Source organism: Gordionus sp. m RMFG-2023, chromosome 5 (genome assembly GCF_954871325.1).
Source record: "Gordionus sp. m RMFG-2023 chromosome 5, tfGorSpeb1-WG-v2, whole genome shotgun sequence".
Classification (NCBI taxonomy): domain Eukaryota; kingdom Metazoa; phylum Nematomorpha; class Gordioida; order Chordodea; family Parachordodidae; genus Gordionus; species Gordionus sp. m RMFG-2023.
The window spans coordinates 24,348,392-24,373,629 of NC_088779.1; the positions used below are offsets into that span (position 1 = coordinate 24,348,392).

General features: G+C 26.7%; 1 protein-coding gene across 2 annotated transcripts in view; it reads right to left on the reverse strand.

The window, feature by feature from the left end:
* The window catches only part of LOC135929606 (uncharacterized), a 34,810-nt gene extending 22,320 nt beyond the window's left edge, over nucleotides 1–12,490 (reverse strand). The window contains exons 1-3 of one of the 2 annotated variants that reach the window (XM_065466269.1): nucleotides 12,391–12,490; nucleotides 6,076–6,345; nucleotides 4,693–4,824 (exon numbers count right to left, since the gene is read on the reverse strand). In XM_065466269.1, coding sequence (XP_065322341.1) covers nucleotides 4,693–4,824; nucleotides 6,076–6,319 — 376 coding nt within the window. In that variant the 5' untranslated portion in view covers nucleotides 6,320–6,345; nucleotides 12,391–12,490. Of the gene's footprint in view, nucleotides 1–4,692; nucleotides 4,825–6,075; nucleotides 6,429–12,390 lie in introns of both variants that reach the window. The other variant, XM_065466268.1, reaches the window with a different exon arrangement.
* Between the last annotated feature and the right edge of the window lie 12,748 nt (nucleotides 12,491–25,238).

Genomic DNA, 25,238 nt, shown 5'->3' on the forward strand with positions numbered 1-25,238 from the left:
GTTTAAAAAAATATTCATTATCTTGCCTTCTTATTAAAAAAACAAATATCGTTTTTAAGAAAAGGAAGCGAAATGCCAACCATATGACCCTAGTGTTCCTTACTCAAAAAAAAATTCGCGATCATCGTCGATGGTTAATAACGCGTTTTAATTGCTAAAATACGCGTAGGTATTTAAACCTAAATTTGGAAGATATTAATTTGGCTAAATGCACGGTTTAGCCCCGACCGAAAGCCAGACCAGCTTATTAGGTTTAAAAAAATAGACGCGCTCGGGCCATTTCTGCAAAAATATATTTTTCGGACCGACCTGGAATTTCTCAATTTTATTTAAACCTCGAATAAAGCTACTAAGCGGAAGATTCGCTCGAATGATGCGAAATGAAATCGACTGATTCGTTTATCATCACAACATATGTTTTTAAAACGATTTAATTACTTCACTCAGGATTTATGAATTATATATTTATTGACTTGATTATGTAAATTTCGTAGCGAAATATTTTGCATCGCTTGAGCGAATGGCGCTTGCTAGAAATGCAGCGTAGGGCAAATTCGTATTTTTTTCCTCAAAATGTTGTGAACTGCAGGGATGGCCATATGACATGTAAAAACAACTTTTATGAGCTGTGCCTAAGCATATTTATTTGTGTTCATAGAATATGTAAACATGGAGACAGTATTATTAAAATATATAAATTCTTGACTTTAAAAAGATAAACAGATTTATTTTCCTACAGTATATATATATTTTTTTTAGCTTTTATTCGTTTTTTCCCAGTAACTTTTTATTCCCATTTTTTCCCTGGATTTCGGAGAGGTGAAGGGGGAGGGGGTTGTAGGTGAAAACTTAATTAGCTTGAAATGGTATTTACATGTGAATTTCTGAAAGGAGTACACCCCCTCCCCTCCCCTCACGAAGCCTATGAAAGATATAAAACAAATCGTTATCACAAACACGTTTACGCTAGATACAGTTATTATTCGTGTCAGTCCCAAAAATACAATTATATTAAAACTAGCTATTAAAAGAGAAAATATGTATAGCAGTTACAAAAACTCATGAGATAGATTTCGTGAATAGCTAAGAATTCCTTTAACTAACCCATTCACAGATAACGCAAATTCGCGATAGAATACAAGAATACAGCATATTTTGTAAACTACGCTGCGAATTCGTGCTAACTGTGAATGCAGGGTAAGCGAAATAGATTATGATAATTTTTTTTTATGAAGGATACAAAAAAAGTTTTCGAAACAATTAAGATATTAATATATGTGTATATTTTAATAAATACTAAGAGCTAAGGCCTATAACAATGTGTTCTAGCGTTCGCACCACAATGTCAAAAGATAAGCGGGCCAAAAAATCGCGAGTTGAAAAAAATAAATAAAACTATCGTTTCCAAAAAAAAATATTTTATAATTTTTGAGCAAGTTTATATTGCAATTAATTTCAAATAATTTGGATTTAACAAAAATATTCAAACGAGCATTTGAAGATATTTTTCGCTCAAAATGTGAGCCAAAACCTTCAAGATTAAGGGCTTTTTTTTTATTAGAAGAAGATCAAAAAGATTTCATCATGAAAGATTTTTTATGCAAAAAAATTTTTTTGATCAAAGGTCCTGTTTAAGAATTCCCAAAAAAATCGAAATCAAAATTTTTTAGCATTTTTTTTCTTTTTGAGCAAATATACATTTTAAAAAAAATAACATTTATAATTTACAACTATGCATATATATAAGAGAGTATCAAATTTTTTGATAATATATACATCATTTTTTTTTCTTTTCCTGTAGCTCGCAAATTATGGAAATTTATATCAATTTGATATTTTTGATATATTTTAGATAAATTGTAATGGCCTAAAGTGACAATATATAAACCTCTTTTTTTGTTAATTCATTATATGGGATATTAAATTATTAACAATATTTTCATAATGTTTAGAGTTCCCCCTCCCCTGCAATTATATTTTGATTACCCTCATTATAAAGATTTTCCTAAAAAAAAATAATTTTTAATGCATACAATAATTATATAAAAATATATTTTATAATTGCAAAAAATTAAACATAATTATTAAAAAAAAACAATTATAGCTAAAAATTACTAATATTTTTAAAAAAAGGCAATAAAAATTTATAATTGTCAGATAGGGTTTGAAGGGAAGGATAGAAATTTAAGTTTAGTGGTTAAGATATTATCAAGCCAAAAGTAAGAATCTTTTTTAACATTTTTAGGGGATGGGCTAAATTTAAATATTTTATCTTTATTTTAATAACCTTGACTCATGAAGGTATGTAATTACATTAATATGAGATGTTAATAAAACACCTTAAAAAATAAAGGTATTAAAAGTAAGTGATTTCTCATTGTATTAAAATTATGAAACTAAATATTTTTAAAATATTTTAATAAAAGTTTAATTTAGCTTTTGTGGTAGCTAATATTGTTAAACTTCCCGATTAAGATTTTAGCCAAAATAATATTATATTAAGCCTAGAGAATTCAAAGTCCAAACCTTTTTCCCATCTATAAGCAAAATCTCCAGGCTTACATAATATTCTTTTAGAATAAATCTTAATCGGGCCGTTTTAAAAAATCGACCAAAAAGAACAGTATGAATATTAATTTCAAAAGATTCAAAAATGAATTAAATATTCGATTTGTTTCAAGAATAATAACTGCGAATATCATTAATAGAAGTCGCATTTTACAAACAATTCCTATTTCTGCTTCTTCTTTAGAAAGAATTTGGTCGATTTGGTTTAATATTCTTACTAAAATAGAAATCGATTGAAGATCCCGACAACAGGAAACATGTAAAGAAAATGATAATATATTGAATATGAATCAGAACAAGACTCTGCCACGGAGAGCGAAACATTAGTTATTGAATGGCAATGAATTTAAAAAATAGATTATTTTTATTATTATATACAAAATAGTCTTAAAAAACATTTATTAGAATTCGACCAAATTTGACCATATTTATCAGGTCAACAGTCAATTGACCGAATCGTATTTGCTGGTTAAATACGTAACCCTGGTTTTAGATAATAATAAAAATAAGTGTATTTATAGAGGAAAACCCCATGAAAAACATTTAGATAGACGAAAGAATCAGGATTTGAAAAAAAAAAATCGGACAGGGTTCGCCCTTAAATTTACTAAAGTTTGTGTCCAAAATATCAAAAAATTAAATTCAAAAACTTTCGAAACTTTAATTAAAAAAAAAATCACATGTCCAAAATATAATTTTAGAAAATTTTTATCAATTTCAAAAATATAAAATAAGCGATTTTAGTAAAATTTGCAAAAGTTTAAAAACTTTTCGAATTTTTTTTTTCTAAAAAAAAATTTTGGGCATAGCCAGATGATGACATTTTTGGTATTACAGATATTAAATGATAATTTATATAGAATATCTCCCGGCTCGCAATCGCGTAAAAAAGAGGGGTAATTCTCTTAGGTAAGACGCGATTTTGTGATTTTTATTATATTTAAAAAAAAAATTGTTTAATTTATATATTTTCAATAAAAAAATTTCTGGGGCCTAAAAAATTCGGCCCAATCCAGTAAAATTTGCAAAAGTTTAAAAACTTTTCGAATTTTTTTTTTCTAAAAAAAAATTTTGGGCATTTTTGGTATTACAGATATTAAATGATAATTTATATAGAATATCTCCCGGCTCGCAATCGCGTAAAAAAGAGGGGTAATTCTCTTAGGTAAGACGCGATTTTGTGATTTTTATTATATTTAAAAAAAAAATTGTTTAATTTATATATTTTCAATAAAAAAATTTCTGGGGCCTAAAAAATTCGGCCCAATCCAGATCAACACAAGAAAATTAGAATCAGCCGCGATCTAACTTGCAGATGATTTCTAACTTAGCCGTTCCTTCTTCTACCCCCTAAAATGTTTAAAAAAATCGAGACTCAACGTAATATCTTATACTTTCGGTTAGAAATGAAAACAAAGATCAAATCAGTTTTCTAAGAAATTTTTCCAGCGCCACCAGAATCTTCGACTGAAGGATCTTTGTTGGCCATACACGAATAAATAAATATCCGGTTAAAACGGAAAAAGACCGAATCAGTTTTCCATGAAGAAGAAAAGATCTTTAAAAACAGCGGTAAAAGCAAAGGCCCCGCCCCAAACTTCTACTGAATAAGGACCTTTTGCCTTCAATAAACATGAATAATTCAAATAAATAAAATAAATAAAATTATAATAATCTATAATAAATTTAAGAAATATATTTTTAAAAAATGATTACTATCAACGAAAAATAATGAAATACGATATTTATAATCTGATTAATTTGTATAACTATTTTTATTTATTAATTTATATAAATTATAAATATAATATTTTTTGATTTAAAAATGAGATTGGAATAGCCTAGTTAATGAATCATTAATACTTTGTATAAAATTTTAAAATAGATTAAATCTCTCTATAAAAAAAAATAAACCCTTTTATTTCAGGTAATATAATACAAGAGAGCCCTGTGTATAAATCAAATTTTTAGGCCATGCCCGGTTTTAAACCCGGTCCGGTCCGGGTTTTTATTTTTAAACCCGATCCTGATTTTTAAAAATTTCGTCATTTAAAAATAATTTTTCGAAATATCTTTAACAAATCTTATTTTTTGGTGAGATGAGAATTTACATATATTTATTACCCTTGAAAGCGGGAGAAATAACCCATATTGCCAGCGGACCGCGACTCGAAAATTGCCCCAGAGAGGTTTCGAGGAAAAACAATGGTATTATTATTATCACCGTGATTATTAGGTAAGCGATTACGAATGAACCTTATTTTTAAGAAAATAAATAAAAAAGTAGATATCATCTTTTTTTCTTTCTTACTTTCTTTCTTTTTTTTTGATTCATTTATCTTGCGGACCCCAGATCTTAATCACTAATAATAAAAAAATTCACTCTTTATAAAGTATCATAATGAAACCTGAAATGATTTACTTGTTCAATATTATATTTTTTTTTTAAAAATGGAATAAATATTTTAATCATGTTTTTATCGTGAATTTGTAAATAGGACATTATATTTGGAGTAAACGACTTCAAAAGTAAACTCCGCGAAATAATTTCTTATTCAGAAATTCACCAATCAAAAAGAAAAGATATTTAATAATAAATTATAATAATGAGTTATAGTGCACACAAATTGAGCGTTTACGGTTTGCCATAATTTTTTAATAAAAAAAAACGTAACGCGTCTCTTGTTTGTATTGAGGTTGCCATCGTCGATTCAAAATTTTAAATAAGTTCTAAAAAGGATTTGTCTTTGAAAATTTAATTTCTAAATATTCCTTTTTAGAATATAAGTAAGTTGTTTATATTACATTTTATATAATATTACAAAGAGAAGAATAAAATAAGTAATGAAAACACAAACTTATTTGCGTTTTTAAAATGGTTGCTAACGCCAAACGGTAATTTTACCAATTTACACGAGGCCATTTGAAATGCATTATTTTTGAAACGCTCAATTTGTGCGCGCGCACTATTATAAAATAATATGAAAATGCTTGTACGGTGCCATTTTTTTTTAAAAAAAGTAGCGAATTATATTTTCTTTAATTAATGGTTATTTATGCCTTATGTTGACCTCTTTTTATTTAAACGGCTATTAAGCTTTTCTAAAATAACGCTAACAAGTTACCTTTTACTAGACTTGACCTGATAAAATCAAAAATCGAGTAATGTAGATATTCGATTCTCTTTAAACATTTAGCCGAATCTAAAAACACATAATAACCGACTCGTTTTTGAATGATTCTATTCGAATTATTTTGTTCGATTTAAATCATTCGAAAAGAGAAATGTAAACGATATTACAAGAGACGTTACGAGCTTCGAATTTTGTTGATTAAGAAGCGGGTGTATAATTTGTTTTTTTATAAGACAAATATAAACCAAATAATTAGAATACTACTTCTTCTATTTTTTTTGTGGGGGGGGGGGGTCTATTCGCAACACAAAACGTGTTCAGGTGTATTAATTTTAAAAATAATATTTCGCGAGTATTTAATTTTAATATATACCTCCACCGTGTCGATAGGCGATATAAGGGAATCTCCAAACGTTACCCAGTCCCAGGGACAAATGAATACAGGCTAGTACGAACCCGTACGTGCTCTTCCATCGCTTCCTGAATATTGCGTCGTCCTCGAGCTCTGTACTCACCGAGCTTATAGAGGCGGACCGTATCTTTGTAGGGGAAGATTCTCCCGTCACTAATATGGGAATCGACTTCATGGGGTTATAACCCGATTTTTCGTTAACCATCGATGTTTTGAGATCGTTTGGTTGCGCTAGATTGGGTTGCATTATAAGTGTCGCATATTAAACGTCATTTTTATTACTAAAATTAATAGTCCACGTTCGAGATTTAATACTTTATTTTAGTAATTAAAAAAATAAAATAATTGCTTATTTTTTTGAAAATCAATGAAGGCGATATTTTATATATATATATTCTTTTTATTTAAAAAAAAAATATATTTAAATATTATATTTGTTTTTTATTTTATTTATTTATTGAATATTAGTTTTTTTCAAAAAAACCCCTAAATCGATTTTGAACCTAAAAAGTGGAGATGACAGCCGCGTTAAGTCAGCTAAGATCCCCACAACCTGAATAAAAATCTTAAAATCTAGGTCTGACCCGACTAGGTATCGATAATTCTTCAAAATAGACATCGTCCCATTTCAAAAGTCGTAATTGTGATGGGTCAAAAAATATAAAGGTTTATTCTTTAAATTAAGGTTATTAAAAGCCCCCAACTTTTTTAGAAATAACTCCCCCAAAAAAGATTTAAAAATAGATTTAATTCCTGGAATAAATTGCTTGAAAACTCAAAAATTTATTTTTTTTAAAAAAAAATTCGTAAAGTTTTATTTAGAAGTTTTAATGAAATCGTATGTTAATTTTTTCGTAATTATATTTTTGGAAGTTGTTTTTATTTTTATTATATATAAATCCGAGACCTGCAGAAGTAACATTTGTACGGTCTGGCCCTGCCCAATTTTTTTGTCCGGTCCGGATTTTAAATCTTCAGGCACGGCCCGGGTTCTTCAGGCCGGCCCGGATTTTTTTTAAATTTTTTTTAGGGGCGGCTCGAATCTTTTTTGATTATATTACATTTATTTTGATTTAAAATATATAGCCTGGCCCGGATATTAAAAAAGAAAATTTAGGGTTGGCCCGGGGACCTGCAGGTCTCTGATATAAAAGAAGCTTATTTCTTACTTTCTGATAGGTTTCAAAAGTTTACGAATCAAAATTTTTGATATTACGGTCAAAGCCCTAAAATAAAATACTTTAATTTACTATCTAATACTAATTTGTTCGAAGGTGATATAATAATTAAATCAAAATAAGTCGAGGCTCATATATGAAATGAAACTAATTAATACATATATTTTATTTTATAATAAGGAACAAAGAATTTTAATCTGTAAAAGAGAAAAAGGTTTTTAAATTTTCTGCTTTACTAATTAATTACATTCAATGGATAAAAAAATAATAATTTTTTTTTAAATATTCTTTTACGAATAAAATTGTAATTAATTTAATATAACGTTATCTTTAATCTTTTTCGTGATTTGCAAATAATTTATATTATTTTTGAATTTACAAAATAAAAATTTTTTTTCATAAAGGCTAAATTGTCAATCTAACTTCAACAAATACTTCATTCGAACCAGGCACAATTATTAAAAATCATGAGAGACCTGCAAGCCCGCATCTAAGCCCGGGTAGACGGGGAAATCCGTATAATTTTCCGAACCGAATACTTTATATTGCTAATATCGATATTAATTATAAATAATATTTCCGTAGCGGAGCTAAGGATCGGGTCGAAAGATTTTTTAAAATAAATTTGGGCCGAGTCGGGCATGGCAAATGGTACCTCTGCAGGTTTCTGAAAATCTTTAAAATTTAGTCATAATTAGAATATGCCTCAAAGCGAATTATTCGATATTTGATATTCGATTCCAACAAATATTCAATTCGTATTTTACTAGTTAATAATTAAGAGTATATTAGTTACCTTTAAAGGGAAGCAGAATGTAATTTAAATCACTGATTTTATATATAAACTTTAAAACAACCTTTTATTTTTTTGAATTTTTATATAATTTTTTAAAAAGTTGGAAATTTTAAAAATGACGAAATAAAAATATAATTTAAAAACAAGCCTTTTTAATTAGTGTTGTTAAAACGGCTAACCCAATATTTTAACAAAAATATTTAATACAAATCTGGAGATTTTGCTCATAGATGGGTAGAAAGGTTTGGACATCTATTATAGAAATATCGAGGTTCGTGGCTAAAATCATAATTTTAAAATAAACTAAATCGAACTCTGTTTAACCCCTCAATCATAGCGCGCGAATTCGCAACTAAGAATACAAAAAAATAAAAGCATATTTTGTGTATTGCGAATTCACGGTAACTGTGAATGAGGGGTAACACAACACTATTTTTGAAATTTAAAAACTGGATTTTAGGTGGAATTTTAAAAAAAAAATGACGAAACTATTTTAAAGATTCGATATTTATTTTTATAATCATAGATTTATGAAATAAACTCTATTTTTACCAATTTACAAAATATAATGAATTTTATGAAATTATAATTTGATTCTTAAAAACTTTCCAAGAAAGAATGAAAGAAAGAAAGTAAAGTTCATAATTTCTTAATATTTGTGTATTGTGTCGCGTAGAGGTTTTAACGATTCTATTAAAAAATAAATATTTTTAAACCATTTATAGGGTGTGTTTTTGGTAAATTTTAAGAGTATAATTTAACCGAAATCACATTCTAGCATGTATAGAGTAGTTATACATATTCTGCGGATTTAAGACAATTTTGCTGTAAACCATTGGGTTTACTCTTAATTTGTGATATATTTCTTTTAATTCTAATCACAAATAAAAATGTCCTGTACAAAAATACCCCAATTTTAGAAAATTTATTTAAAGGCGTACAAAAAGAGGGTGGAGTTGAGGGGTGGGAGGTAATTCTAAAAATGTTTATCCTTAAAAATATTTTTGAAAATTGCGAACAGGTATCTTTTTGTGCGCGGAAATTCCAGTTTGATTCTCAACACCTCGGCACTTATATTTTATAAATTTAAAACAATTTTGTCACAAAATATTAAAATAAGCCCAAGTTCATAGGGATATCGTCTAAAATTCATAGGTAACTTTTCTATATATGCTGAAATAGGATTTCGAAATAATTGGCGACAAATAATTTAGATTTTTAATTTGCTAAATAAAAAAAAATATATATCCAAGAATTTGTTAAAAACTTCAATGACATAATATATATTATATATATAAAATCAAATGTTATATGATTTTAATTTAAAAAAAAATTCCTTCATAATGAACTAAACAAGCAATTAAAATAATAATTTAAATATAAAATAAGTTAAACACTAAAAAAAGGATAAAGGATCTGTAGTATCCAGAATTGGGTGATTTTTTTCATACAAAAATATTAAAGTTTCATATCGGAATGGGCAGAAAAATGTGGTATTATCCTACATATTATCACTATTTTTTAATATAGAAGTTTTTGATAGTGTTATTGAAATTGTTAAATTTTTAAAAACCGCTAAATATTATAGCAAAAAAAATATTATGCAAGCCTAGAGATTTCGCTCATAGATGGGAGAAAGGTTTGGACATCTATTAACGAAATATCGAGGTTTGAATAATATTATTTTAACTAAAATCTTAATTTAAAATCTACTAAATCGAGCCGTATAACATCACTAGTTTTTGAATTAAATGAAGGTTAAAAAAAGGACATATTTTTAATAATTTAAAACCAAAAAAATATCAAAAACAAACCCAAAACTGTTTTTTTTTATTTATTAACCCAGTCATATCTAAGTAGAAGTTGGTGTGCCAAAATTTTTCAGCAGTTTTCTTGGTCCATAATTATTTTTACCTCGCCAGGTCTGTAATACATATTTTGTACTTAAGATAATTGGCCTGGCCCTTATAGTGTTATTAAACGGCTTGTTTTGAGCCGATTTTTTAAAACGGTTAACTCAATAATTTAGCTAGAAAAATATTGTCTTAGCCTGGAAATTTCGGTAATATATGTATAGACCTTTGTTCCTTCTATGAGCAAAATCTTCAAGCGTGCTAAATATTTTTCTGGATGAAAAAGCCGTTTTTAAAAATCGACTCAAAACGAGCGGTAATTCTTTTATGAAGGAAAACGATCTAGATTAGTCTAATTATCAGCTTTGAAAACATATATAAAACTATAGCCCAGCGCATAAAAATATTTTGCACAATTTAACAGGTCAAATCCAAAAATCTTTTTTCTCAGCCCAATCCATGGACCGGAATGCCCCAACCTGTATAACATAGCGCATATCTAGCCAGCTTTTATTTTATCAAATTTTATTTGATTTTTCACTGAATCAAAAATAAATTAATATAAAACCCTAAAATAATAGACAAACTTATCAGTATAAATAAAAAGATTGTTATAAAATTAATGCAATTTTTTTTAAACATGTATAAAAATAAAATGATTAATACTTTTCATTTTAAGATTTTGACATATTGCAAAAATAACCTTGAAATAATAATTTTATACTATTGATAATATTAAAACAAAGATGATGTTTGAAAGAGGATTTACAGTTGATATAAAATAAAAATTGTGCCAACACCATATATGGTCCTTTTACCTTTATTTATTCAATTTATTGATAATTTTTCCGATCCAAATATACCCCATAAAAAAATAAGACTAGCTATCAAATTTTAAATCTAAATCCTATATGCTGATCATACCATGCTACCTTGTATCTTAAGGAATATATAATATAAATATTAAATATGTAAGATAAGTGGTAAACTCTTAAGAGGGTGAAAAATAACTATTGGTGGGGGGGGGGGGTTAGTTGCTTAAAAATTTAAGCATGGTTATGAAGAGACTGGTACCATGTCTTCACAACTGTTTTTGTAATTATAAATAACATTTAATATAAATTCATGGTTAAACTATCATACCTTTCAGGGCTGTATTTATTCTAAATATTAGATCAGATTGGAATTGACACTTACCAATTTTTTAAATTGGATTAATATTTTTTTTTAAAAAAATGATCTGATTCCATATTATCATTGTTTATGGTTATTTTATTATTGTAAAGTATATTTTTATATGATGATATATCTTACGTGATATACTAATAATATTAATAAATGAATAAAAGTAATGAATATTCAATTTATTTTGATGTTTAAAAATTAAATTAATTTCTAGAAAGATTCACATTAAAATGTGATATTATTTGCAACAAGAAATAGATTTAAAAACAATCACATTCAGCCGTAAATATCCCAATGATTAACTTTTGTAAATATAAAAAATACACTTAATCATTCATGATAATGCCCAGAAAAAGATTTATGCTATAAGAGGAGAATTTCAGGGTGTTTCTTTTTGTTGGGTTATAAATTTACAGCAGGGTCCTGTAGAAGCCAAAATTTTATGCCACTCCTAAATTTGACTAAAATATTTCATTTTCAAACATGTTCCTTGATTTTGGAGGGATTTTTTTCTCTCTAGATTTTTCAAAATTTTGAATAAATTTTGGCAATATTTTTATGATTGATTCAAAGATGACATATTAAATGTGCCATTATAAGATTTTCTACCCTTTCCCACTGATTAATAAATATTATTTTAATAATAAGATTGGCCCAAATTTTTTTTATCACAAGACTAATCATGATTGAAAAATATTAAGCCTGGTCTGGATTATTTTTAAAATAATATCCCATTTTGGCCCATTCTAGACTAGATTCTGGTTTTGGTCTATATGCATTTGATTTATGGTTAAACCTTGTTTATATTAATGACAATTATCAAAATTCATCAATAAACAATGTTTGTTTTGAAGTTCAGAACTTTGTATTGTTTATAAGAAATATTATTTTATCAGATTAGTTAAGGGGAGATGGTAAATAATAATCACTGTAAATATCAGATCAGTTTTATAATTGGTTTTGCATAAATATTATATTGAAGCAAAAATATGATATGGGTGTTATTTCAAAAATCAATCGAAATAAATAGATGTCAGATAAATACTTGAACCATTTAATTCATTTCAATTGACACAAAATACATTTTTTTTAAATTTATTATTATTTGAATGTAATGTAATCATTTAACAATATATATTAAAAATAGTTTCATTAATTAAATTGAAAAATGAAATTATATAGTTACTATAATTAGTAAATATATATCTATTAAAGTTTAAAAAATTAATTATACAAGAGAATTTTAAAAGGAAAAATTTATTACCTGATATTAGTATAGGCCATAATCCAATATTATAATGAAAACGTTCACATTATTTGAAAATTTTCGCAAATTATTTAAAAAATGCATGCATGCTTAAAATTCGAAAAATATTTAAATTTTGTGTTGATAACAGGTCGATTTTTCAAAACGGCTAACTCATATTATAGCCATAAAATAATAAGCAAGCCTGGATATTTTGTTTATAGATGACATATAAGTTTGATCTATTAACAAAATCTTAAGGCGTACATAATATTATTTTAGCTATAATCTTAATTTAAAATGAAATCTAGCCTATCAAAAATTGATGTAATATTACAATAGGACTGGTCTGAATAAAATAGCTTGATGAAACGGAAAATAAACTTATTTAAAGATACAATTAAAAGATCATATCTTACACAAAAATAAAGAAAATATATATAACGCTTACTAAAGTGTTGGACCTATTTTTCATATATCTTTTAGGGTGAAAGAAATAGGCTCCTAAAAAGTTGAATACAAACAATATTTTAAGGAATAAAAAAAAATCTAGACTCTTTCCTTTTGAGTTTTTACCATGTGTAGCTCCTTTTTCCTTCCCTTTTCCTTTATCTATTTCTTTTTCTTTCCTCCTCTTCCTTCTTTTCTATATATTCATTTTTCGCTTTTTCTTTCCTTTTTTTAATTTTCTCTTTTCCTTTCCTTGCCTTTTTTCATACACTTTCCTTCTTCTATTCTCGTTGGATTATTGTACGGGTCTGGGATCTGAGTTGGTTGTTTTTTGGAAGAGCTGTTTCCGTCTCGTATTGGCCGCATATTTAAATGGCTCTATTCTCAAATATAAAGTTCAATAGATTATATCTTTAATTGTTTTGCAGTTTCGAATTTATTATTTTTATTGAGATAATCCTCTATGTCACTCATTGGAATCAACGAAAGGGTTAAAACTAAGATTGGTCTGACCAAGTCCGAGTTCACTAAATCTTAAATTTTTATTATATTTATAATAAAAATGTATTTCTTGCAATAGATATTTTTTTGTTTTGTGTACGATAACTTTTCGGGTAGTGGCAGCTGTTTTTGGCATAAAAATGTACCCATTAATACTTGATGAGGCTGTGATGTTTATGTCGCTTATTTAATCATAAAAGTTAAAGTTGATGAATTTGGCTGTATATTATTTTAGTCGAATTTTTTTGGAGTATTTAGATCCATTCATAGTTTATTCTTAAAATTATAAACGATTCTTTTAACATAGTGGCAATCGTTTTAATATTTTCTGATAAATATGTGATATCTTGTTTTTGAAATCAAGAAATTTTAATTCCGTTATATTTTGTAAATTTTATTTCATTTTTAATTAGAGGATTGCCCTAAATATTTCTATCATTTTCTTATCCTATAAATATGTACTTTGCAATCATCTTATATATATATTATATATTATCCTACTCTCTGATGATTATTACGTCCATTTAGACCAATATCGAGAATGACGTGCTATGCTAAGCGGGAATTTTGTGAAATTAGTAGGAACCATGGGTATAATAGTATGGATGAGCATTGAAAAAATTGTTTCTTCGAGAATTAATAAACCCTAGTTTAGTTTATTAAATAAATAACTCTGGTAATATATGGTTAATTTATCCGGGGATTTATAATCTATGCATAGCAAATTCAGGCATAGCCATTCTTTTTGATCATTGAGACTAAAGGAGATGACTATTCTGAAATATCAATTAGCTCTTATATTTTTTTCTTATAATATTTTTATTTGTTAATTAGCATTCTTTGAAAATCAACTAATATCCTTATCTAATTTTTTTATGATCGTTATTTTTCTATATAATTGGTGGTTGGATAATGGCTAAAAATTGACAAATTAAGCTCAAACTACATGTGCATGCCAAGAAAATCAGAGCATCGTGGAGTGGAGCTAATTAATATATTTCTCACTTCATTAAAGTTTAATTATATTTTCACTCTAAACAAGGCCGAGGTTATAGTGTTCGGTTAAAAATCAGTTTAACCTTATTTTGTTAGACGTAAAATAGAGCTTAACCCAACTATAAAGGTTCATATAAGTTCAATTTCAATTTCAAATTTTAATTTTATATATTCTCCAGATCATATTTGTCTTGTGCATTAAAAATATTTTTACTAAGTCAGCAATATCAATCTTATTAATCGAGTCTGCCTCATTTGGATCTAATTAAAGTTGGATTAGTGTTACTATTTTAGAAAATTTAAAAATTACACTTTTGAGAATGTAACGACAAACGTAAATAGTTACTTTTCATGTTAGTTTTATAAAGATTATGCATTTATTATATCTAATTCATTATGTTTTACATGATAATTATTCAAATTTAAAATTGCTGTTTTTCTATGTTTCATGTGCATCTAACGTTTTCATAAAATGTTCAAGAGGGCTTATTTTTGGAGGAAATCTAGCAAGATTTAAGACACTGATTTTTGTTAAAATTGAAAATTTTTTAGCCCGATTTTATAAAAAATTGATTTTTTTTTACTATTTATATATTTTTTTCGATACAAACTAAAGTGATATTTTTCTGTCAGTACAAATAAATTTAAATTATCGTATATTTTTTTTCAGTTGTGTTATTTTTTTTCTTCTTTAATTGAATTTGAATATAAATTTTTTTGATTAAAGTTTATAAGTAATAAAAAAAATATATTAAATAGGATTAGTTATATAAATTATTCACAAAATATCTTGGAATGTGATTAGTTATCTTTAAAAGATAATATTTACCAAATACTTTTGTTTAGATTTTTCCTTTTTTAAGAATATTATTTGCAACAGTAACTAATTATCTTTCAAAAACCTTTAACAAAAATAGGTCTGGGCATGGAGTAGGACTTAGGAAAAATCGGATAAGCTTAACATCAGAAAGAGGATCAATGTAGGACTTCTATCTTGGATACTCAAAATATGGACCAAAGCTATCAATTTCGGACTAAATTATAAATGTGAAAATCTATTTTTCAAATTTTTTATAAATTTCATGTATGGCAACCTTCATCTTTAGTCGATGTTTATCATTTAGTAACCCTTATAAAATTCCGTAAAATTCTTTTAAAATTTAGTTATAGTAATTAAGGTCCCGGCTGGTATTATTTGTTAGCGTCATATTTTATCACAATTGAATATGCATATTCCGAATAGCCGATGCGATAATAATATAAAATTTTGAATAAATAACAATTATATTTATTTTTTATTATAATCTCTTATACGAACAAAATAGATTATAGAATATTCTTCTTTAACATTTATATTTTTTTCCATTTAAATAAATTTATTCTTATTATAATTTATGGAACCTGAAATAAGAAATCCAAAAAGTTATTTGAACGAGTTAAAGGAAGAAGCTATATATTTGCAAATGATGATAGATAAAAACATCATAGACTACCCTTCTGAGCATTGTATGTCAATTTTAAAGAAAGAAATCGTCAAATTTGAAAATGTAAACCATTTGAAACAATTTGAAGGTAAAAACAAGAAGAAGTCTCAATGTCAGGAGAAATTAGATAAAGTGTGTACTACTTATAGAATCAAGGAATTGAAATTCAAATCCGACGATGCATCTACACCATCTATCCAGGAAAACTCAATTTGTAAGTACTAATAGGGAGATATTATATAATAATTGAATTGACCTATAATTTTATACACCTATTTGGTGAGAAATAAGCAAGTTAATAACGACAAATTTTATTAAACCATTTTTTGAAAAAAATATAAATTATAACCCCTTTAACTAAGCGTATTTATCCTTACAAAGAAGGGAGGGGTACAATATAGCCTATTCAAATAATAATGCATTTATTTTTCAAAGTATATACATTCTTGTGTGTTCTCTTTCTTCCAATTATTAAAATACAAAAGCGGGTAATCAATTAAGCAACGATGCGAAAAATAATTATCTTGATATAATCAGGAACGAAAAAATCGTAATCGAAGTTCGTATATACTTTCCCAACAAACACTACCCTCACATAAATTTTACTGGTCCAATAATCGGACCTAATGGTAACAACATTAAAAACTTACAAGTAATTAATTCTATTTATAAATAAATATAGAAGAGAATGATTTATGATATACTTTTTTGCTGATTTCATTCCCTCAAAGAATTTTTTTTTATGAATCGAAAGTAGTAATACTGCAAGTTGGGAGAATAGGCTAATAATTTTGTCTTAGTTGTCTTTGTAATTACATTACCTTCTTCCTAGATATGGATTATAATCTGTAGTTGGGAAGAGGAAGGCTTTGGATACGATGGCATGAGAATACCATCCAATCATAATACCGAACATTTTAAAATATATTAGGTATGGAAGAAAAAAATTATAAAAGTTTTAAGGTTCGATTATAATTGAGGAATTAAATATGCAAGAATATGAGTGCTATTATTAATCCGTTCGATCCATTTAAATAATCCATGATATCAATACTAGCTTTTTTTGTATTGTGATTTTCTTTTATCATGATAAGTATTCAAAATTGTCCTCGAGTTTGGGATAATTATTTTGACTCCAAATAATAATAGGAAGTAAATTGTATTTCATTAGACATTCATTGTTAAGTATCTCAATTACATGCCAAGTTTGTATAAGATGTTTGCTAGTCATATTATTTTCTTCATCTCATTATTTGATATTGGGGATCAAAATATAGACATATGCAGAATGTGTCATTTTAAGCTTTAGGTCCCTGAACTTTGCGGAAGAAATTAAATGTTGTGATAAGTTTCTATATATTTGAAGGTTGCATTTTAAAAGAATACAAAAAACCTTACGGCCGTATTCAAGGGTGGGTTAATTTGGATACTTAATTCTTTTTAGTATATGCTGAAAAATATTTGATCGGATGCCTTTTTTTGGTTATATTTAAATATTTGGTGTCCTTGCTATTTTTCGTATTTTATTCGCGTTTTTTTGTTTTTTTTTTGGTTATGTTTTCTTTCTTTCCTTTTTTAAAATTTTTTTTATTTAGTTGATACTTAATAGACAACTAAATAGCCGTTAAGTATTAAGCAGACCTAGGATACAGCCTATATGCTTCTTTTTTTAACAATTACTATTTTATTTTTTATAATAATAAATTATTAATAATATAATTATTATTAATAGTTTTTTAAAAATAATAATGTCTATAAATATATATGCTTAAAGAGATTAAATAATCTTAAAATAAATATTATGTACTATTTTTTTATATTGCATCTCTTAGTGAAATAACCGGTTTATAAAGGTTCGAATAACTCATTATTAAAAAAGAGGGTTGGCTCAGGTTTATTAAACAATATTCAATATATTCAGTTTGATTTTCGAGATTTGGCTCCGTTCGAGACTCTGTAAGACCACCTTATAAAATTCGTAGCTCATCGATCTTTAATTTATTTATTCCTCCTATAACTTGTTATTATTTTGATTGTTCATACTAATTTTTAACTCTATCTAAAAAAATATTCATTTTCCATTTTTGATCTATTTAAATAAGAGTGTTATCAAAATTTTAATAATTGAACATATTTTTTTAGGAAGTCACAAAAACAAAAATGGCAGTATTGGGGAAATCGTCTAAATTCGCTATCGATCACACGGAATTTACGAATTCGAAGCACGAAAATTTTCGTAACATTAGTAATAATCAACACGTGTGGATTCAATCGACTGGGATAGCGGCTAACGCTTATCTAAAAATGGCTTTAGCTATAAGTGAAATAACTACGGTATAATTAAATTTTTTTTTTAAAAAAAAAGAAGCGTATTTTGATTAAGAAAACCTAATTAATTATCAAAAATGAAGAGGGGAGGGGGGGGGGGTATAGCTTAAATTAAAAGTTTTAAGGAAGAGCTTAAATATTTTTTATATTGATTTTACAAAATGTATTCTGCAGCTTAAAATTTCTCCTAAAAATTTTAAAAATATTTGGTGCCAGGCGAGCTCAGGCTTATAGAATATATAAAATTTAGAAAAAGAAAAATATAACATTTTAAAAAAATGATGTTTTCTCTGTCTAATCAAAATGGAAAATTGATTGGAATTTATCTATATAATTAGGCCGTGACCTAGTTCAACATATAATTAAATTGTCGGTTATTTGACTTTGACTAAAAAGACTAAGAAATAGAAACAGGCGAAATAAAACCCAAAAATCAAAACTAAATAAACAAAAAAAAAATCGGAAAATAGCAATTCCACCAATTACGACAAATCAAAATAAGGTGTCCTAGTTCAAAAACTGTTAATCTTTAAGTATCAAAATGTCGAACCTATATACATCTAGTAGCGATTTTTTATTCCATTTAAATGTATAAAAATGCCGTTTAAATTTATATTTTTAATAAAAAAAATTCGGACCGGATTTAAATATTGTCGGCATATAATTTTAAATTTTCGTGGCATTTCCAATTTTTTCAACTTCAATTCACAATTTTTTCAAAAAAATTTTGAACGTTTTTATTAGTGTGTTCCCGATTATCATTTTTAAATAAAAATTATATAAAAAACGGCTCTCGTTCTAAATCGCGAAAACATTCGTTAAGAAATAAAAATCTTACGTAATTCTTCTATAAATTTTTTTAAAATTTCCCCCATTTTTAGGTATTTTCTTAAAAAAAACTCAATTTAGATACAAGTGATTATTTTAGATATTATAACCTATCCCTAAAAAACGGTCATTCACTAGAATCGTAAGTGAGACTACAAGATCTCAATAAACAAGCACAATATTATTTTAATATTTAAAAACAACACCTCATAAAATTATCAATCAAGTATACAAGATGTTTGTATCACACACATCCTTTTTAACCTTTTAAACCAACAATTAACAGCAAATGGAGAATACCGTTTATATTATATGATTTACATGAAATAAAAAGATCTTAAAATCCAATTTGGTAAGTCTAAGTGAGAAAAATAAATATGATATCATAAAATGAATCGCACATGCGCATCGCAATAAAAAAAATGAAATCTCGAATAAATAGGAATCGGTTCTTTATTTTACTTATTAAGCGCGAAATTTTAATTTTTTTGAAAAAATTGTGAATGTTATTTAAATCATATATCCATAGTTCAAAATGGCGTAGTCTAGCTTTTATTGTTTAAAATGTGTCTCCCCTCTTAAGTTGAGGCTCAATCCTGAGAATCTTGAGGGTAAAAACTCATTTCTTTTAGGTCAAGGATGTGGATAAGACGTTACCTGGTGACTAATGTTAGGTAGTTTAACAACACTAATTATACTTCTACACAGCCACGGTTTATAAATTATTTACAGTTCTCTATTTCATCTTCTTTTTTTTCTTAACTCACCAATTGACTGTTAGCTTTGTAACTAGAAGTTATGATAGTTTTTTCAATATAAAAAAAAGAACCAATTGGGCCGTGATGCCTGTTGATTTAAAACACTTATACACATTATTTATAATGTTTTTTTATTCAATCTAAAAGAGAATCTGCTTGTTAATGCAACCTATCGAAAATAAATGGCCTTCGATGACTAACAAAAACATCAAAACTATTTTTACGGAAAATTGATATGAACTCGTTAACCAGACGGCACACACTAATTTTATGATGATTAAATGTTAAGATTTGCCAAATTTTTAAATGTATTATAGATTCAAATAAATCATGTTATTTATTTATACTACCATTTTTTTAAAAAAATATTTAATGCATGTTTTTCAAAATATTCGCATTTCTTAAAAAAAATGGAAAAATCTTTGCAAATTTTGATTAACGAAATAATGACTCGTAATATGTCATTTTTATCATTAGATTTACCTTATATAGATGTTGAAAAATGAATAAATATTTGTGAGTGATTTTAAAATTATTTGTACTAGTCACTAGTGATGCAAAATCGGCTATTATTTTAAAGATTTTGGTCATAGAATGGCACAAAGGTTTGAAAATCTATTAACGAAATCTCGAGGCTTAATCGATATATTTATGGCTAAAATATTGAGTTAGTCATTTTAAAAAATCGGCTCAAATGAAGCGAGTTTGCATCACTACTAGGCATAACAACGCACAAAACATTCTTTACACATATTTTCTTTTTTCGAAAAAGATATTAGTTAAAATAATTATACCTGTTTCGCATCAAATTAAATAAATATTTTGTGTTTAGGAAGATAACAAATGAAGAACCATTCTAAGTACATTTTAAGCATTTAATCATAATATTTATAAAAATGTTCTTGTATCTAAATATTTTGAATTACAGTTTTTATTGTGGAAATTTACTAACTTTTACCAAGTTTTCTTTCAAATTCTTGTTTATACTGATATATTATAAGAGGGGAGTGGGGGGGGGGGGATAAGGGGTGTAGAGGCGAAATTTTTATTCTAAAAATTATATGCGAGAACAGGCAAATCTTCGAACCCCCCTCCCGTCTGGCTCCGTCTATGCTTTAACTATCATTTATATTTTATTGATCGGTATCTGATTATGAAAAGCCCTGTCATAATGCAGAATATAACGAAGGCTAGGATCTAATGTGCGTATGAGTGATCGAGCTGCACAGTCGATCATAGACAGCCAAATAGAGCGGTAAAGATTTCTGTTTTAATTATAAACAACATTTGAATATGAATTGTTGGCCTAATTCTAATCACATTACAAATGGATATCGAGCTATGTTCATGAAATATATGAATTTTTTTTTTATCTAAGATGACGTTGATGATCGCTTTTAAGGATTTTGCAAGTTTACATTTTATTTTGACCTAAATATTTATGAGGATCTATGTCTAGCCAATGCAAATTTATAGGATGTTTGGGATTTAAATAAACTTTATTAACCTCCTATTAGCTAACTTTAAACAATTTGGAAATAATTCTTTAAATTATAAAAATTGACTTTAGTTAGGATTACTTCCGTCATTTTTTAAATGTAAAGGTTGCGGAAAATAATTTGACTGTCTCATATGCTTACATTCTAAAGGTTGGTTAAATCGCTATACTAATTCGCATATATTGAATAAATTGATTTTAACCAATTATAGAAACAACAGCTTCTAACCTACACACCTAACTTTGTCTGATATAAAGGGCCATATCAGATGGTCCCACCAAGCACTCCTACACCCCCCCCCTATAAGCCTATAATTATATTTTAACCCATACTGCCCCCTCCAAATTAAAATTTGCAAACGTCATATATCTCTTGCAGAAGTGTTAGGTAATAATACCTTGTGATAATATGAAAGATAGATCCATTATTTCCCCATAAATATAAATACTTTACAAGCGTAGATATAAAATGTTTTGATGAATACATTATCAGAATCCCAACCAAACCATTCATACCATCTATATTATAAACGAATAATTTTCCTAAAGTTGAATATTTATTTAGAAAACATTTTAAGATCGTTGGAATATGAGGAACAGCCACAAACTAAAAATGTTTAATGATTGGGAGATACAAAATTTTGTATTTATTTCTGTAGTATTATTTAAATTTAAGATGGTACGAAATTTAACATTTTTATAATTTTGTTATTATGTATATTTAACATTGTACGAAATTTAAGATTTTTATATTTGAATAATAATAGTTTAATATTTATATGTTTATTCTTCGAAAATTGGTAATATTTGTACTAGATTTAAGATTTACATATTTGAATAATGAGATTTTAATTTTATATATTTGATTCTTCGAAAATTGTTTAATTTTTTTATATATATATATATATATTTTCAATTCTTAAAAGTTCAGTTTTTGGACAATTTTGATTCTTCGAAAATTATGTTATTATTTTTTAATTGATGATATTTTGAAAATAAAATTAATAAAAAAGGAAAGAGTTAATAAAGAAAAGGTACTCAAGGAAAGATTTAACAAACCTTAAATTCCTAATTGCTCTCCCAATACCGATCAAACACCCTGAGTTAAGATCGGATTTATAACAATTTGGACCGAAGTAAATCAGGGCCTGTTAGATATTCACGTAGGAATTCAAAGGTAAAAACAAATCTATTTTATGTTATGTAAATTATTATTACTTTTATTTATTATAGTAGTAATTTTATATTTATACAATTTTTTTAAATTATTTAAAATTATTTTAATCAAGTGGTTATTGAGTACACTTTAATGTATATTACGCAAATAAATTTATTAAGTTTAATACTTGAAAATATAAGTATAATTATATTTTTGGTGCTAATTTTAAGTTTCACGTTAGGTTTAATTATAGGAAGAAATACGACTTACGTTAAGATAGAGATTAAAGAGTTAGAAAATATTAAGAATATATTAAGAGAGGAAGATAAGAAAAGAAATATAAACAACTTCATACGAACGGATAATTACAGACAAATAATTTGCTATAGTTGTGGTCAGCCGGGCCACATGTCGCGCCAGTGTGAGATAACGAAGAATCTAAGATGCGCGAGGTGTGGCAAGAATGGCCATGTGGCTATAAGTTGCAGAGTAAACAATTCAATTGTAAGGTGCAATAATTGTGCCCAAGAAGGACACACACAAGAAAATTGCAATAAATGACTAAGAGAGAAATATTTTAATTTTAATGATAAATTTTGTAATGATAATAATTTTTCTAAGGATGATAATTTTAATTCAGGTAAGAATAAATATTTTAATTTTAATGATAAATTTTGTAATGATAATAATTTTTCTAATGTTGATAATTTTAATTCAGGTAAGAATAAATATTTTAATTTTAATGATAAATTTTGTAATGATAATAATTTTTCTAAGGTTGATAATTCTAGTTCAGGTAAGAATAAATATTTTAATTATAATGATAAATTTGGTAATGATAATAATTTTTTTAACGTTGATAATTTAGTAGAAAATAAGAATAAAGATTTTAATTTTAATAATGATAATTTGGATAATGTTGATAATGCTAGTGCAAGTAAGAATAATTATGGTAATAAGAACGAGAAATTTTGCGATTATAAAAAGTGCTTTAACGTTGATAATTATAATTCAAGCGATATTAATAGAAGTGATATAAAGATAAAAAGTAGAGATTTTGAAATATATAGAATTAAAAAGGCAACTAGGGTAGACGTACTAAAGATGGAATTAGAGAATTTTTTAATGAAAAATAGATGCCCTAGAGTAAAGATAAACATGGAGGAAGCAGAAATTTGTTTTTTATTAGATACAGGAGCAGAAATTAGTTTAATAAGTATAAAGGATTTTATGAGATTTTGGCCAGAGAAAGAGTTTGTTACTAAAAAGATAAGAGCCAAACAATTGGATGGTAGCATGGTGAAAATTTTAGGGTATTATAGGGTAAGGTTACCAAGAGTTAATAAAAGTATAAATTTGTGGATAACGACGTTGAAGATTGAACCGATTTTAGGATGGGATGATATAAGAACGTTAGGTCCAGTTTATAATTGGTGGAAATTTTTCGATACTATCCCTGTAAGTAATGATGAAAATAGTGAAAGGATAGATTTCGATAGATTTAAGTTACCTATTATAGAGGATAAACAAGAATTAGTTCTCGATAAACTTAGAAATCGAACACCAGAATTTTTGATTAAATATAGAAGCAACTTAGAAGAAAATAAGAAAACAAGATAAACAAAGACAATAGAGGTAAATTCAGTCGAAATTAAACAAGAAATTAATAATATGGTAGACCAGAATGTTGTTGAAGATATTGTTGACAAAGAAATAAAGATTATTTTGAATAGGTATAATGAAGTCTTTAAAGAAGAATTAGGTACTCTGAAAAATTTTGAAGTAGATATACGATTAGAAGAAAATTATAGGCCTAAGTTTTGCGGCATTAGAAGATCACCCTTTTCCTGGATAGAAGAGATAGATAAAGAATTAGATAAATGGTTAAAAGACGGAATAATAAAACCAATAGTGCATAGTGAATGGGCAACACCTTTAGTGCCCATAAGAAAACCAGATAACAGTTTAAGATTGTGTATAGACTATAGAGTAACAGTTAATAAGTGCGTAATAAATGAAAAGTATCCACTACCTTGAATAGAACAATTGCTAGCGAATTTAAGAGGAGACACCCTGTTTTCAAAGATTGATTTTTCGAATGCTTATTTGCAAATTAAGGTGAGTGAAAAGACAAGTAAGATACTAACGATTACAACTCATAGAGGTTTGTTTGCATTCTGTCGATTACCTTTTGGGTTGAAAATATCAGAGCCAATATTTCAAAGAACGATGACGGCGTTATTTCAAGGAATAAAAGGAATAATGTATTATTTAGATGATGTTTTGATATCTGGTAGAACAGAAGAAGAACACAATTCGAGATTAGTTAAAGTGTTAGATATTATATTAGAAAATGGTTTAAAAGCTAATTTGAAGAAGAGCGTTTTTGGAGTAAAAGAAATAAAGTATTTAGGACATGTTATAAAGGGAAATGAGATTACGCCAATTGGAAAGAATATAGATAAGATCATGAATATGAGAGCCCCGAATAATAAAGCGGAGGTACAAGCGTTTTTAGGAGCAACAAATTATTATCATCGGTTTGTTCAAAATTTTGCAGAAATTGCTACACCGTTGTATGATTTATTAAAGAAAAATAAAAAGTTTGAATGGGGAGAAGCACAGGAGAAAAGTTTCGAAAAGTTGAAAATAAAGATGGTAGAGAAGCCGATTTTAAGTTGTTTTAATGAGAAATTAAATATTATTTTAGCAGTAGATGCTTCTAATGAAGGTATAGGAGGAGTTTTGTTGCAGATGATAGATAATGTGGAGAAACCTGTTTTATTTTTATCGAGACGATTTAATAGCACTGAGAAAAATTACTCAACGATAGAAAGAGAGGCTCTAGCAGTGAAATTCGGGCT